The 17829-nt window shown below is 41.9% G+C and overlaps 1 protein-coding gene across 5 annotated transcripts in view; it reads left to right on the top strand.

Moving 5' to 3' along the window:
- Window positions 1–16359, top strand: part of LOC108684226 — a 122584-nt gene extending 106225 nt beyond the window's left edge. For 2 of the 5 annotated variants that reach the window (XM_018188447.1, XM_018188448.1), the window contains 14 exons: window positions 511–636; window positions 4122–4302; window positions 4606–4925; window positions 5355–5619; window positions 8543–9266; window positions 9654–9886; window positions 10651–10827; window positions 11079–11289; window positions 11379–11580; window positions 11709–12018; window positions 12107–12300; window positions 12469–12639; window positions 13728–14031; window positions 14200–16359. In XM_018188447.1, the coding sequence (XP_018043936.1) occupies window positions 511–636; window positions 4122–4302; window positions 4606–4925; window positions 5355–5619; window positions 8543–9266; window positions 9654–9886; window positions 10651–10827; window positions 11079–11289; window positions 11379–11580; window positions 11709–12018; window positions 12107–12300; window positions 12469–12639; window positions 13728–14031; window positions 14200–15437 (4656 nt within the window). In that variant the 3' untranslated portion in view covers window positions 15438–16359. The remainder of the gene's footprint in view (window positions 1–510; window positions 637–4121; window positions 4303–4605; window positions 4926–5354; window positions 5620–8542; window positions 9267–9653; window positions 9887–10650; window positions 10828–11078; window positions 11290–11378; window positions 11581–11708; window positions 12019–12106; window positions 12301–12468; window positions 12640–13727; window positions 14032–14199) is intronic. The other 3 variants (XM_018188450.1, XM_018188449.1, XM_018188451.1) reach the window with 3 other exon arrangements.
- Window positions 16360–17829: the final 1470 nt, after the last annotated feature.

Below are 17829 nucleotides of genomic sequence, written 5' to 3'. Positions count from 1 at the left end.
ATATATATATATGTGTGTGTGTGTGTGTGTGTGTGTGTGTGTGTGTGTGTGTGTGTGTATGTATCTAAAATAAATTACAAAATTAAATATAATTCTATATGAAAATAATAATTTTCATAAAATCTGAATCAATTTTAATTCAGATAAATTAATGTTTTTATTTATCGTTTAAAATCGAATAAAATGGAATAAGTTACATCGAATCATGTGGGTATTAATAACATTAATCGTATTGATATTTGGCGATATGTACACACTGAGTGCACCATATGCAATATAAATATTAAGCAATGCATTGAGTCATCCAATTATCAAATAAGCATGATTATTATTGAAAAGAGAATGTTTTACAAAGTAATCGTATGCCTGAATATTACCTCTGAAAGATGCCTGTTTATTATTATTGCTACATGCATGTGTCAGTCAGGAAAAGTGGGGGTGGCGGGTCGCTTTGATCCTCTCTCGCGCGATTTACTTATGCCTTAATATCAAAATTTTATCGCCTTACAGGAGCTGAAGGAGAGCTTCAATTACGGCCTCTTCTGTCCGCCGGTGAATGGAAAAGCCGGAAAATTCCTGGACGAGGAACGCCGTCTCGGCGATTATCCTTTCAATGGACCCGTCGGATATCTAGAGGTAGGAAATCACTTCTTTTTATTTCTTGTTAAGTCATTCTTTTTAATCTGCGATTGTTTGCATAGTCCAAGAATCGATCGTACTAATTCTATTTATTATTGTAATTGGGAGGGAAGACAATGCCAATATGTTTATTTCAGTCGGACGATCACAGTCGGTTTTAAGTAACGTGTGGTAGTGAATACGGCAAAGGCTTCCCGTTTTAGTAGCGGAAGGGTTAAGTAACTTCCTCGCGTGCGCATTAAACCTGTCAGCAGACCCACTTCACGCCTGATAGGATCTAATTACGTTTCTGAGCTAAATAACGAGAGAAGACAGGAATATTTTTTAACATGTGCGACCAAATATGTCGGAATTGAAGATTTTACATAAAAAAAATCTAATTATAAAAAATCTAATTATAAAATTGGGATCTGGAATTATTTTCTTAAATAAGATTTATTTAAATCGTATAGGAAAAATAGGATATGGCAATACATTTGTAAATGACATTTGCACTTTTTCACAAGCCTTTATTGGCTCGAATTTTTTTTTGTAAGTCAATTTTAAAAAGATGATACGTGAAATTTTTGATGATATTTTCAATTTCAAATTAAAAACCCGCAAAACTATAATCGTTTTCATATAACGAAAAAGAGAGGTTGCGGAAGTACGTATAATGTAATTAATCATCGCGATGATCCTCGCTATCCTCGCTATACATAAATCACTCGGTGGTCGCGGTGCGACGAATCCGCGCGCGCGCGCTCTTGCACAGCTCGACCGGTGATGACTTGAAACGGGGATTTGCGAAAAACAAATAATCCGGTCCCGGGTTAACGAGATCTGGATCCTATCCCGCGGTTTTCTTGCGTAATCGGTGCTAGTTCTCATCACCATCCACTTCATCGAATTCCCTGCATCGTCGTTGTAGTTATCTTCTTCTTTTCCCTCTTCTTCTTTTTCTTCTTCTTCAGTCGATCCCGATCGGTTCCACTGTGCCAGCTGCACGTCCCCGCTTCGTCGCGGGAGATTCACTTTCAGAGACGGCTGACTCATATAGCTTCTTTGAACCATCTTTAAGCCGCATTCACCTCGCACGAGTTACAAATTACATGGGGCCCGTCGGCGAAAAACTCACATTTAACTAACGCCTGTCAGCAGGGTCCCCACTGAACAACAATGGCTCCTGTGATTTCGAAAACTATAAGTCTGTGGATATGTCGCAAAGATCTGTCTTAACAATAATACCTTTACAGCGGGACTGCATTCTCTCCGTAAACATAAGTATTGCGGGTTCTTTAAGGTATCATATTTCATCAAGATTTGCTTGCTATTATTTAATTAACAATAGCGTTGCTGGTCATTACCTTGACAAACCGTCGCAAGATTTAATACAATAATCTCTTCTTAGTATGCAATAAATTATTATCTTATTCAATTAAGGGATCATGTAATCTCTCTGACGACATTTAAATTGAAAATTAATAAAGTAAATTAAAAAGAAAATTAATAAAGTAAAGTTTAAATGAATGACAAGAAAAAGAGAAGAAGAAAAGATGATAATTTTATTTTGTTTTTGCATTTCTCAATGCAATGGGAAAGCAATAATTATTTCGGGAAGATCGAATAAGATATACAGTTACTGTCGGATCGCTGGTATTCCGCCGTAAAATATTAGTCTCTTGCCAAAGTTTTCTTATTGTAATAATCGATCCCTACTGCCAATTTCAATCTCGCTCTCATCACGAAAGTCGGAGGAAGTTAATTTCAGGGCCACTTCGATTTATGCCACTTCCTTTGATAACCTGACGATCCATTATTTTGCACGAGTTACGTATTATTGAACAATTGGAGCGGGATGACGTGGGTAAGAAGCCACTTCAGCAAATCATGAATCCGATGAAAAATTAAAAATTGACTACGTGTCAGCGGTGGCCGTCAGCTGAGCGCTAGGGAATAATTAATTATCGAGAGAGAGAGAGAGAGAGAGAGAAAGAGAGAGAGAGAGAGAGAGTTATCTCAGGCAAACTCGTCATACGCAACATTGAAGAATCTGTTCAAAATCAGCATAAATTATATGTTCTTTCTCGATTTCATCTCATAGATATACTTCGCCGGTTCGTAAAAACTTACTTTGCTGCTTCACTATGATTTTTTTATTCACTTGACATATTCGCTTCTTGATGAAGTGAATAAACCCTTCGTAAATTGCGTATAGATAGGCAAGATAGGAACGCGCATCGCTTAATTCTCATTTTTCATCCTCAAATCTCGCTCGATATTCGCTCTCTGTCAGTATTTAAGTTGGGATAAGCGGTACCGTTAGGTCGAGCTACTGTTCAGCGCATCCGTCCGCATTCATAACGCGATAAAACCGGCTGATGTGTGCGCGATGCAATCCGCGCGATGTTGATGACAGCGCGGATGCACTTACGCATCCGGCGTTACTGTACGCATTGGCACAGTGGTCTTTATCTTGCTGTTATTGGTCGCATTCAATGCGGCCACGCGGTCGCGTCGAAAAGAAATGGCGCGATAGATGACGAGACGTAATTCTTCGCGACACCGTTTTCACAATACTGTCCCAATTGTATTATTCGTGATTAAATAAAAAATAAGCTGCTTTTATAAATTGAATCAAACATAGATACATAGATAGATAAAGTAGGATAGCTACTTCAACCCAAATTTTACTAACACCTAGATAGTGTAATGTGATATGATTTTGGACATTAATGTCTGAACATTATTAAATTTATGTCAAAATTACCTCGATTTTGAGCCAAAGTATTCCATTACGATATATTAATATTATTTAAATACTTAAAAAATTGTAAGAAATTTTAGAAAGTTAAAAAAATGAAATTATAAGAGAAGTAAGAGAGATGTAAAAAAAGTATTTTCCTATTAATTTTTAGAGAATTCAATAAAAATTTTATCGGCATTTAAAAAATATATAATGTAGGAAGAAAGAATAAATCGTGAGTTTCATTCTCCTAAGGGCATAGCTGTACTTTACATCTTATGTCATATCCGGTTTATTGCGTATTCATCGATAACAGAGAAATACGCGTGATGAACATATTCATAATAGATTGTAAGAAAGTAATTATAACCGTCCAAGTGAGACGATCTGGCGATGAGATACATTTACGATACATTTACGATAGCCATGCGCAGTGTTCTCCCTCGCGATGTATTTACATAAGTACTACTAGAAGCTACTGTTGATCTATATCGTGACAAATTGCACGCGACGATTAGTAATCGGATAGCGAAATATCCGAGTATCTTACTATCGACAGGTATTACGATTTTATTTGATCCGCTACATTATCGCGTGTAATATAGAAATAATTAATTCGCGTCAAGCAGCGTGCAATAAATTTCACGCTTTTACATCGATGAGATGGAAAGCGATGAACATTGTTAATAGCCATTCTAACAGCAATAGATCGCATGTTTAGAAAGTGTAAGTTATATCACTGCCAAATCAATTTCAGCTTAAATATAAAAGGCGAGTTTACAAGATGCTGCATTTGGATGAGAAACAGCTCAAGGCTATGCACACTAGGACGAATTTACGAAGGTTATTGGATTATGTGCAAAGCAGTCAGGTCGAGAAGATCGCGAAAATGTGCAGCAAGGGGCTGGATCCTAATTTCCATTGTCAGGAAACAGGAGGTAATTCACATGCATAATTGCGAGAAAATTACAAAATGACTTACGAGTTAGAACGTGATTTTTACCAATTCCATCTCAACGAGACATGCAAATATTTATCTTGAGATAATTATTATGTAATCATTTTATTGGATTATTATGAAACTTGGATTTTATGAAACTGAAAGTTGTATAATATTTTATCATACAGATAATAGTATATACAAAATTTCAGAATTAAAATTAATATTTTATATATTTTATTTTATACGAAAAATATCACGAGCTCATTAAAACAATCATTAAAAATTTTCTCGATTCCAGAGACGCCTTTGACCTTGGCAACGACCTTGAAAAAACCGTCCAAGGTTATAATTGCATTGGTCAATGGCGGTGCTCTTCTGGACTATCGAACGAAAGAGGGCTTGACAGCGATGCACCGTGCTGTTGAACGGAACAGTTTGGAGGCGGTAAAGACGCTTCTGGAACTGGGTGCTAGTCCAAATTACAAGGATACCAAGGGTTTGACGCCGCTCTATTATAGTGTCATTTACAAGACCGATCCGATGCTCTGCGAGACGTTGCTTCACGATCATGCGACGATAGGAGCTCAGGATCTCCAGGGCTGGCAGGAAGTTCATCAGGTTGTGCTTCTTTCTATAGATTTTTATTGGATAACAAATGGAGTTTTATATCGATATTAAAAATAAAAGAGTGTAGGAAGGATCAGATTTTTTTCTTACGAACATTCTTATATATAATTCAATGAATTTTTGATAAGATTTCGTTTTATCTTTTTATTACATTAATAAGATTTCAACGCATTGCACACTTTGTGATAATTTTTTAATAACAACTAGATTAGAAATCTTATCTTTTAATGAGATTAATAATTTTTTGTAAGACTAATTTCTCGTAAAGCGAGCCATTACGAGTTCATTCATAATTTCTCGCATAAGAAAAAAAATACTCGAATCAGAACGTGCTGGTTACGAGTTAGCGAAGAATGCGGCTTGAACTCCATTGAACGATTTCCGCGCCTAATACGCGCCTACTCTGTCGTATGCCTGCAGGCATGTCGCAACAATCTGGTGCAGCATCTGGACCACCTGCTTTTCTATGGCGCTGACATGAACGCACGCAACGCGTCCGGTAACACGCCGTTGCACGTGTGCGCGGTGAATAACACGGACGCCTCGTGCATACGTCAGCTACTCTTCAGGGGCGCGCAGAAGGACGCGCTCAACTACGCGAACCAAACACCGTACCAAGTCGCCGTAATCGCGGGCAACATGGAGCTCGCCGAAGTCATCAAGAACTATCAATCGGAGGAAGTTGGTGAGTTATGAACGTCGCACGAAATGTAAAAAATTATCGTTCTTCCGCGATGAGTAGGAGAAGCGAGGAATGCGGGGGCGCGAATATCCGGACGCAGAAAACTTGCTTGGAGAGGTCAAGGCATGATGTTGCAAGAATAAACGACAGACGTTGACGATCTCTTCTATCTTTCTACCCTCCCCCCCCCCGTCCATTTGCGTTCTTGCTTCTCTTTCTATCTTTCCTTTTTCTCTTGAACATTGTTCCGTCAGCTCGTTGCTCGCGCAACGATGATAACGCCGAACGGTGATCATCCTTCCGGGATCACAAATGGGACGAACAGGCTTAGAAGACGGATAACCGTAATCTTGTTACTCGACAAGATTTTTTCATATTCAATCGCCATACCCGCGAAAACTATCAGCGTGGCTATTTGATTCTAATCCCCTCTTCACGAACGTGTAATACGTTTATTAGATAAATTAAAACTCTGCGCCGAACATCAAGAGTTAGCGACGAGCATGAGCGGTCTGAGGTCTGGGGATTTTTTCTAATATAATCCGATACTATTTTTGATACAATCTTCGCGATAATTGAAATGATTCGGAACCTTGAAAATAGTCTAAGTTAATTATCGTGATGTTGCGATTATTGTCGATATCGTGTATTTTGAGGCCGATATCTACGATATCTGCAATTAGTTCGTTGAAATAAAGTCGTATATGGCCGCGATCGTGCGATGATAAGATTCACAAATGTTATCTGATAAGAAACGAGATCGTGGTTTACAAAACATATATGTTTTTATGTGGCATTATTATAGTCGAGCATGGCATGAGCATGTGCACGCTGCTTTTCCTGTAATATAGAGGTAGGCATCAGTTGGTAGTTTCTCTCGTATCGTATTGTAGTTACTTAGAGGGTGCTTCTGAAATTTTGTATATTACACGCGAGGTGCGTTGTGAGCGTGACGTATGTGTGTCAATGTACTCTATCTACCTGTGTCTGTGCTGTGTGACGAGTAACGTAAAGGTTTATAATCATTTGTCATGGGATTTTTGGTGGTGATGGTCGTGTATGACGTCGAGTACATTTGTGATATCGCGAAAAAGTAACGACACTACTTCTTGATAGATTGCTTTCCAGTAACTAATGGTACTGTATTTTTGGTTCACTGTCGAATGAATCAGTGTTGCCGGATCGGAAAAGCTCGTATCTTTCCTTATAATTAACAAATGTCAAATTTTAAATAAATAATATTTTCAATAATTTTCTGACTTTATAATTAACTAATAAATTAGTTGATTAAAATTTTTTTGAATTAGAATATTCTGTTGGATTTTAAAGAACATTTTATCATTACATTGTTCCTGAGTTATTTATATTTTACTAAATTTTATTTAAAAACGTTCGGCAATATGTAAATCGAACATATTTTTACGTTGTATGGAACATGATGACGTATTGAATTATAGATTTTTTTTCTGGCAGCATTGAATTTGCAAAAATGTCTTGACTAGTAATGTTTGGTAGTTCGAGATACGTTGTGAATCGACGTGGTCCCCGCGAGTCGTTGGAGTTTTCAAAGCCTGCAAGAAACCTGAAGAAACACATTTCCGATGACTTGACGATGGCGACGTCGATCGTTTGTGCACATGACGTATTCCGACAAAATTTACCCATAATCTCGAGCACATTGTATCGCACAAAACGGATACAATAGAAACGGGGATGGAGTCGTTATCCTTGCGTGTGCTTTCTACAGCTTTTCCGTCTGTACAGAGTATCCCCTGGAATTGATGAAAGCATTAACGTTATTTAAATTTTAATACTTTATCACTTAAATCTCAAATAAAAATTCTATTAAAATAAAATTCGCTCTAGGTTAACTTAATGATATTGTAATGATATATGTTTTCGTTACTCTTTAAAGTTAAATAATTTAATTTTAAAGAGTGATTTTCCAATTTCCAGCTTATACTTTGAAAATGATTAGTATGTGAATATTTTCGCCGACAACTTCATAAGACGTAACATCGTCTACTTTTCTTTCATTGATCCCGAGACGCCCTGTACATGTCGGTACTAAAACGACGAGAGCAATATCTGGTTGTTACCCGGGGAGAAGCCAATAACCATCATCGTCGCCATCATGAAATAACATTGTGCGTGCGCGCGTGTATGCGTGCGTGCTTATGTATGCGACACGGCGACCGCTTGTAAGATCGCTTTGCAAAAATCCCGCACGATGATCTTCCGTGTCGGAACACCGGAAGATCGATAGTGGAGTCTTCGGAGCTCTTGCTGTAACTCTTCGTTTTAACAAACATAATGTATAAATCACGCAACTAACACTCGCATGTCGATTGAACGCGGATAAAAACGACGCATAAATGCTGTCGCGATACTTACGCACGTGTCGATTAAGTAATTTGTTCGATAGCTGTTTCGGTCACGAAATATTGTCCTCATCGTGTAACGCGCAGCTCTTTATACACGTACACTTTATACGTGTAACTTATTCTCTTAACCCTAGACAGTACAAGCGGTATTTATGATTTCGTTATTTATGATTTCAGAACTTTAAGGTGACATGATGTGCTATTAGATCATCAGGTTTTAAAAAAAAAATTTGATGAACCTTGACAAAATACAATAAAATACGAAATTAGATTAATATAGAATTACATATGGAATATATTTGATTGGAATCAAGAAAAGTTTTTAACTGTTTAGGGTTCAGCATTTCTAGCTCGCGTTCTTTCCGAACGATCGTAATCCAAATGCAATATTAATCGCTCGATATGATTTTCATGTTTCGCCCCTGAAGACTCGTGTCGACGCTCGTCTGAGAAGACGGCAGAATACATTGCTCGCGCCTTTTCTCTTGTAAGGCTAAGTAATCTTTTCTTTACTTAACCTTGCAACCCTTGCGATTTTCCAGTACCATTTAAAGGACCGCCACGCTACAACCCGAAACGACGCTCGGTGGCCTTCAGTGGCACTTCTTCAATGATGACGACGAGCTGCTCAGCGAGCAATTTGGGCACCCTCACCAGGATACCGTCCACCGAACAGCACGCGGTGACGTCTAGCGCCGGTGGTGGTACCACTGGTACCCTTACCAGAACCATTTCAGTGGAACAGTACTCGAGTATCACGCGAGTACCTTCCGCCGAGCAATACGCTACCACCGCAGCAGTGACTGTGAGTCTTAACCGAGTACCGTCCACGGAACAACCGTATCCACCACCTCCGTCGTCTGGCATACTTGTTCGGGTCGCGTCTGAGGAGAAATACGCGCCGCCTGGTGCTGTGCTTAACAGAGCCTCATCCGGCGAGCGATATGATGCCACGCTGATCAGAGTACCGTCCTCCGAGCAATACCCGACCACTAATACGCTGATCAGAGTACCGTCCACGGAGCAGTACCCAACCACCGCGGTGGGCCTGACCAGAGTACCGTCCACGGAACAATATCCCTCCACCGGTGGTGGGATCACGATCGTTGGTCAGACGACCGAGTCGAGCCACCATGGAAGCCTCGGCAGAGTACCGTCCGTAGAATCAAGCAGAAACGATTTACCAAGAATACCGTCCGAACAGAACGGCCACCGACTGACGTCGGAGTACCAGAGTCCAAATTCCTTGAGAGATCCTAACGTGAGGTAAGCATAGACAAGAAAATCGTGCGCGAGCGCCGCCGATCGCTGGACAAAACGCGATAAAATCGCGTGGTTAAAGCGAGAGCGGACATGTGGGAGGGAAGAAAAGACTCTTCTCCTCTCCCGGGGAGATTCATCAGAATTCGACAAAGATAATTCTCGCTTCGAGTTCGGTCGACACTCGCAAGCAACAACGTTCGTTCGGTACGCTCGCGCGGTCATCGATGCTTTACCCTGATCAGAACCGATTTACGTGTGGCTGACTGGAAAAAAAAAAGAAAAAAGAAAAAAGAAATGCAGTCTTGCATCGCCACGCGAATCTTGGTCTTGATCGGCGCGAAGCGCGATCGATCGCCGATGTACCCTAAAAGTTGTACGCACCATTTCAAGATTACCGAGCGCCGCGGAGAATTATTCGAACTTGAGAATGGAGGGTCTGACGAGGCTGCAAGAGCACCGACTCGAGCTGCAACATCGCCTCGATATGCATAGATCGCAGATGGAGATGCCGCCATCGCCATCACCGAGCAGCAGGAGTTTAGCACCTTTCAGCTCGGCCAGCTCGAGCTTGTCCGAAGGCAGCAATCAGCCGTCCGGTGAAGACTCGGCCAGCATCGTCACAGGTACTATTATTTTCTCATTCTATCTCCTTCAACCCACCCTCTGCGCCCTTACGATGGTGAGGGGACCAGAACAAAGAAGTCTGCTCCTCAATGATCCACGAACGAACAGCGAAAACACGAACATCGGTAGATATCCCGGATTCCACAAGAGAGCCAACTGCCAAAAATATAAGGAAGCGGATGATTGTTTCTTTTGCTCAGCATATCGCACTTAAAATGATGGACCATCGTCATGATGTATGTACCATCACCACCAAAAACCGGCGGCGGTACGCAAAGGTGGTCAAACGACACGATGAGAGAGTTAATCGGACGATGGCTTTGATGGTTCGTGCATGCTTCCGTTTTTGGTGTCCCCGAGGATATTAGAGATCCGAATTGATGGCTCTTCCTTGCCAATCCAGCGAGCGAACTCGGCGAGGTCTCGCTCGTGGAAAGACACGTTGCGCTTATTTTCATTAGCGACCGCATTTTAGGATGTGATGAATGTGACGCGACTGGCGATTTCTAGAGCTCTTTGCCGTCGTAGACACAATCTATAGGCGAATCGAATTGAATTGATTTTTCTGAGGCCGAGTGCGCTGAAGTTTTGATTTAGCGTTATAAGAGTTAGCCGTTTTTTCTTTTTCTCTCTTTCTCTCTTTCTTTCTCTGTCTCTCTTAAGGATTTCGATTTTTTGCATGGCGTTTATCGCTCGGTAAAGCGATGCGAGGCGAAGCACGAGACATCACGCTGAGTATATCCGATCGTTGTCGATTTTCTAGACAAGAGCCTCGGCGACACGGCGTCTGACGTGATCAGCGACAGTTCCGGGGTGGGAACCTCGCAGTCCGACACGACCAATTCATTATCCATTCCCGGCACGACGGTGGTCTGCGTGGAGAACTACAGCAGCGGGATCACCGGTCATCTGACTATCAATCAAGGAGACATCCTTGAAGGTACACCACCAGGCAAATCCAACAAAATGTATTCCTCTCGTCTAGTTGACTTCGTAATCGACGATGACATAATGTTGCTCGATGTCTCATGATGTTCCATTTTCCCCATTTGAACAATGACATCGTCATTAACACCGTATAATTAGGACGACAAACGTCTCACTCTGTCTCTCTCGATTTCTGTTTTATAGGTAACGACCAGAAATATTTTTTTAATTGCAAGCGTGTTTTTGTTTCTTTATTTTTAACAGTCACCGGTGCGACCGACTGCGGCCTCCTGGAGGGAGTCTTACGCGGGCAGGGTACTGGTCTATTCCCTGCCCATTGCGTTCAAGAAGTTCGGCTGCGCCACACGAATATACCTCTGGGTCCACAACCTGCCAGGGACGGACGAAATCGAGTTCTAGGCCGTAGAGAATCACAACACAAATACTTCGCTACCGCACCTAGATTAAAGAAACCGTAAGTAAAGAAACCGTAAGTTCCACGCTCAATCATTTTTAACTCGTTCTTAATTTATGAAGGATACAATATTGACTTTGAACTCTTAGTGTCACGTCGGAGCCCCGCACTGTTGTTCTTCATCGTTCGAGGAAAGGTTTCGGCTTCGTATTGCGTGGCGCCAAGGCTACTTCGCCACTAATGGAACTCACGCCGTCAGCCAAATATCCAGCATTACAATATCTAGATGATGTCGATCAAGGAGGTGTAGCTGACTTAGCAGGTCTCCGAAAAGGAGATTTTCTCATTCAAGTAAGTTTATAGATATTAATTTACTGCTAAATATGATAAAAATTACTTTTATTTCTAAAAATTGTATAGAATTTCATAATTTTATATGCTTTAAATTATATTGCACTTTTCTCTTACGATTATTCAAGATCAATGGCGAGGACGTAACGACGGCTTCGCACGAACATGTGGTCGATCTGATAAGGAAATCGGGAGAGTTGGTGCGAATGACCGTGGTCTCGCCGGTGATCAGTCTTCCGAATTCCCAGTCGGCAGCCGCATTGCCAACTAGTCAACCGATTCAGAGACAATATGCAACCTTGCCGCGCAAGGGTAATAATAACGTGGTGATCGGCGGTACGCTTGGCAGGTCTCCAGCTCCTGTACCGCCTCGAAGAGATCCGAAGACAACGCTAAGCGTGGGACGAGCGAGAGCGCGATCAATGGTCGCAGGATTAGGTAATAGATCGATCTGATGTATAGTAGGCATTGTGAAACATTCGTGTTATATATTTTAATGATTTCGTGTTTGTGATGTCTTTCGTAGAAGGAGGAGGCGAAAGAGACGATCGTGATGAGATAGCATCGACTGGTGCGAAATCAAGTAGTGCGGAATCGATTCACATGCCGCAGCAGCCATCAACTGGACCAAACACCGGTCAGAACACACCAGTACAACCGAGAACAGCTAGTATCCGATCGCGTCCGACCTCCAGTAGAATCACTGCCGCAGAACTTGAAGTAATTATCTATCATCCGCTTGTGGCACGCGCGTCGAACATGTTCCCTCTCTTTTTCTTTCGCTCGATCACAGAATCTATCCGTGCGCTCGTTGTCCTCAAATTGAATGGCATTGTATGCACGAGACGAGACCGAGGCTTCAGCTTCGTCCTTTAATTTCTCTTCCAGGAACTATTTCAGCGACAGCAGGGTAGCGCCGGTGGTCAATACAGTTCGTCCATGATGAGCTCCTCTCACTTTCAGACTACTACTGGTCAATCCACCAAGTCGCATCCGTCGTCGCCCGCCAAGACCGGCAGGGTGTACGCGAGCGTGGCGGAGATGAAGCGCAAGGGCAAAGTAAGGATGACCTGCCACTCAGTTACGAGCTCGCACTCGCCCTTTCTCGTTCGCGTTTCTCTTTTTAACGTTAACCCTATAGTTAACAATAAGTCCTTCGATGAAATTTACCCTAGATATTAGCTATTAATTTGTTTATTTGTCTGTTTGTTTGTTCATCTCATCCATTAGTAGTTTGATCGAACTTTTTGACATCCCTTTAGATACAACTTATATTTTTAATCATCCCATAGAATCTAATAGACACGTTTTTTTCACTACTTATTTTCCTTGTATCATATCTATCGATGGTAATTCGTTGATGCAATACTCGATGGTTAAGGAGATTATCCCATAAGAAAAGTCTACCAGAGTCGTCAAAGTCCAAAAGTCGAAAGTGTCGTCCGGCGTTCGGTGAACGCTCCTCTCTTTGGGCAATGGTAATGGTGGCTGTTTTCTTTTGCACGTGTGTTATAGTTTGCGCGTAAACCGGTGCGAGCGCACAGCAAAGGACGGTCCTGGTGCGAGCGAGATGACGAGGACTACTACTTGTATTACTGATCGAAAATACTTTGTTTCTAGCTCGTCCATGGCTTGCATGATTTCAGGTGACTAAGCCATTTGCTAAATGAAAAGAAATCTGACGTCCGCGAGGACGTTAGGTGCCACCATTCAGCTTCGTGTTCACGCCTCAAGTATGATTAACTAATTGCCGCATTTGCATTTAACCAAGTTCAGCGATTTTGCTCAGTTTTTTAAGTCGCTTTTCAGGATTGGTTCTATAAGCATGGAAAGCTAATAATAATACGTAAAAGAACATAACTACTTTCTTCGCAATATTCGATAATATTAACACTTAAATGACGTTTTGCTAAGACAGTAATAGTAGTTGATCACGGTAGCTTGGAGTTCACGCTTAGCAGGAATATGCTTTTACCCTTGTATCATATTTCTCCTTTTACTGTTTGTTTCACTCTATTTCTCGTCTCTTCACGAAATTTTAAATTGCAATTTTGTAAATTCTTCACGCTCCAAGTTTTTCAAAGTTAGCAAGACGATGACGTCGGTATTTGCAAGTCCATACAAGCCTCTTGTTCTTACGTTTGCAGTCGCAATCAAGAGTACGCTTCTTTGGTGGCTTGAGCGGCGGTTCCGATCTTCACAGGGACTTCCATAGCACACCGGATCTCAACATGCAAGCGCAGTCATCGTCCCTTCTGGCGCCCAAATGTCATAGAAGTCAGGAAGACGTAAATGCTCTAAACGGTAGAAATGGGCTTCCACCTCCGAATCATCCGCCGCCACCTCCGCCGGTCGGGCAAGTCGTCAAGGTAAATGTTGGCGCAAACGTGCCAGACGTCGTTACGCCAGCCTCGGTTTACGATAATATGGCGCACATCCAGCAAGTCAAAGGTAATAATCATTTTTTGCCAACTTTATTTTAGAACCCCCCGTCATATTAAAATAATTTATTCTAGGCTTTGATCAAAATAAATATATCTCTAATACAGTATAATATTTTCATTCTTTCAATATTTTGTTGCACCATAAGATAAATATTGTTATATTTATTACACGCAGAACTCGCAGCAGCTACAGTCGATGGTGTTTATGGAGTGATGTCGAGTTTTCGGCCGTCGAATAGCGCAAAACTGTACGCCTCGCCAGAAGATATGAAGACTGTTGGATATCGCTCGCGTAGTCTACCGGCTAATCGTCCACATCTGAGGAAGTCTCACAGTCTACGCGGCACACCGAGCAGCACAACATTCAAGTCGACCGGCAGCCAACAGGCATTGAATACCAATATCAATATGAACAATAACGGAAACAGTAATAATTCGATCAACAATCAGTACGCACAACCGTTGAAAACCACCAGGAGTCACAGCACGGCTGGTATTCGTGAGCGAAAGAAGAAGACTGTCGTGAGCACCAGCTCGTCCGTCACAAATCTTTCGTCGATCGTGTCCGGCGCGAATGGAACACCTACACCACCTTCCTCGGCGCCGCCAATCCCCGAACCAGATTACAGTTTGTCGGAGTCGGAAAACGATGAAGGCGAAGACGAAACAGATGAAGAAGGCGAATCGGAGATTGCGAAGGAGTTAGAGAAGGCGGCGGCACGAGAGAAGCTGGAAGCAACGCGAGAAACGTCCGGCAACTCCAACACATCTGGCTCGAGTTCCTCGGGCAGTGGTTCGCTACCACATTCGTTTAGTGTCGAGGAGATTCAGAAAGTGCGCACGCAATTAAAATCGTCCAAGAGTCATCCGAACGATTTTCTCTTGCAGCAAACGCAGCAATCGCTCGTCGAAGACGGCGACAACAGCTCAAGCGGCGTCAGCTCAGATCAAGATGTGCCGGTGGGTCCACCGATGGGCTTTGACGATACCGCTGCACGGAATCTGGCTAATCAGGAGAGCAACCAGCACTCGATACCGGGAGGCACTCTGCTAACCGGCGTCAATCCGATCGAAAAAGAGAGCAATCAGACCAAACGACCAGGCTATGGAGGCAGCGGTTTATTGACCAGGCACGCAGTTAGCCTGGCGCAGTTACCGCCTCCGATCGAAGCTGATGCTGAAGAGCAGAACAATGATCTCTTCGTACCGCCTCCGCCGGAATTCAACGCCGGTCCGTCTGCCGGCGGCCAAGACCAGGAAGTGGTGGTGTTCGCACCTCCGCCGCAGTTTTGCGATAACAAACAGCAAACACAACAGCAGCAGACAATAGCGCAGAATCGTGTCAAGATAATTGGCGCGATTCCCAAGGTTGCCGGGAATCAGATGAAGGCATCGGGCGGTCGATTACCGTAGAGAGAAAACCACAGATCGTAGGACGAATGATTTATTCGTATATTACTTCCTGATGGGCGAGCAGAAGAAAATTTTTAACACATACATCGCGATTTCGAAGTCAATATATTTAGAGGCTCTCTTCGCCTTTTCGGTAGTGATCACCGCGCACTAAACGAGCGCACTAAATTTAGACTAAACCGCGACGATTCGCGCGAGCGTATATAAAGCGCGATCGCTTGGACTTTTTTCCAAGAGTAAATCGTATTCTAATCGAGCGTCTAGGAGTCGTAGGAAGTATACCGAGAAAATAATTGAGCGCGTTTTTACCAAGTAAGTTTACGAGTGTGAGCGTACGTTCGATTGCACTACAATAGAGGATTGGTTTGTCACACACGAGCGCACGGTCGATTATAAATTTGTCCATCACCAGCCTGTTCGTGAGTGAGTCGACAGATCCGCAAACCGATTCGCTGCATCGTAGAGAGAACGTGAGCGGCCTAAGGGCACGAAAGAACGGATATACACATACTGATGGAAGAAGACGAACAGTTGAGATGGAGATAGAAAGAAAGAAAATACATTTGATGCGTGTACGCGTGCGTGAGTTGTGAATGTACAATGCATATCGGTTTGTTTTTCATGTTTCTATCAAACTACGAGGTGTTTTAATACTTTTACACGACACGACACGACACTCTTCGCTCCGAGAACATGGAACTGTTGAGACAATTTTTGCAAATCGCCGCTTCTAAATCAATTTTAAGCAAAAGCACTCTACAGCAGTCTCGCTTACTCTCGATCCCCTTCTAATCCGACGAAGTATTGACGGTGACGATTTCAGTAACGATGACGCGAAAATCACGTAACTGATTAGTTGTTAATTGAACAAGCGCGGTTTTTTAGTTTCTCTCGTGTCTAGACACTGCTCAAACGCCTAATCACAAAGCTCTACTCGCGAAGTCATTAGAGATTCTTTCTAGCTTATAATTGCAAATATTATTAATATTAGTATTATAATTTTATTATTATATTAATATTATTGTTAGAACATTGTTATTATAATTATACGGCGACTATAACGCTCCACTGATGAATCCTTCGAGAAAGCGTAGTCGCGTGACAAAAGGATGTGCAGCACTATACTTCGTTATAATGCACCATCATTACTCCAGCTTGTGTAAAGTAAGTCATACTCTTTCCAGCCACGTGAAAAGCTTCCTTGAGCAGGAAGCCGGAAAACTTTTTATCCATACATCACTGTCAAATATGAATGCAAATCAAAATCATTGCGGGCGAGATATCTTTCGCAAGCATGAAATTGATGAAGCTCTTTAATGATTGGATTGGATTCTCTTCGTACAAGCGCGCGGTCTAAAATCTTGCAAATTAATTGCAAATATTTACACGCTCGCACACACACGCGCGCGCGCACATACACACACACACACACACACACACACACACACACACACACACGTATACACTGAACCTTCTTGATTATCGTTTCTACGCCTTCGCAAACGCTGAGCAAAAGCAAAAATCGCATTTTGTGCAGCACAAGTGCGAGCGCGTGTGAGTCGCCGTGTGGTTTTTAAGATGTGGGAGAGGCCGAGTCAATCATACGTTTTTAAATGTTCCTTCAATATACTTCATCGTCGTCGTTTTTTTTTTATACAAGCAGCAAGATTCAACACAGCGTAAATACCAAGTATATTCTTGAACGTTCTTTTATATTATACACATGCACACACGTGCACACACACACACACACACACACACACACACACACACACACACACACACACACACGATTCGCGAGATGTTTGGATATTTTTATGTTAAGATATTATTTTTCGATACGAAATTATTAAAATAATTATAATGCATCCGCATTTGCGCATCACATCTTACATATTTATCTTTTTAAATTTCTTTTTTAAAAATGATGACTTTTTTTTAGATTTAATTTGAATATTATAAAATAATATTTAGTTAAAAAAATAAAGAAAGCCGATATTATATTTAATATCCACAAATTGAAAAATCATAAGATATTACTTTAATGAATACGCGCGAAACTATTTCATATCCGATAATATACATCCGATGATGTTCACCAGATATTAGATGTAGTAAAAAGAAATCCATTATTTTTCCATTCAATTTCATGCAAAAATAATGGATTTCTTTTTACTACACCTAATATATACGCTGTGCGGAATCGCGTATCATTTGCGAGATTATTTCCTAAACTCTTGCAGGTCAGCGAAAAATAATATAACACGCGTGCATCACGATGGCTCGTACAATGCAACAAACAGAAAGATCGGCTGAGAGACGAGGCTTTATTTTTCTTTGCCGTGAACGTGGCGCGTGCGGCCACGTGGCGTCCGTACGGAGTGCGTGCACA

This window comes from Atta colombica, unplaced genomic scaffold, assembly GCF_001594045.1.
Source record: "Atta colombica isolate Treedump-2 unplaced genomic scaffold, Acol1.0 scaffold127, whole genome shotgun sequence".
NCBI lineage: Eukaryota > Metazoa > Arthropoda > Insecta > Hymenoptera > Formicidae > Atta > Atta colombica.
The sequence above is the reverse complement of the archived record's forward strand: the minus strand, read 5'-3'. Positions and strand labels throughout refer to the sequence as shown.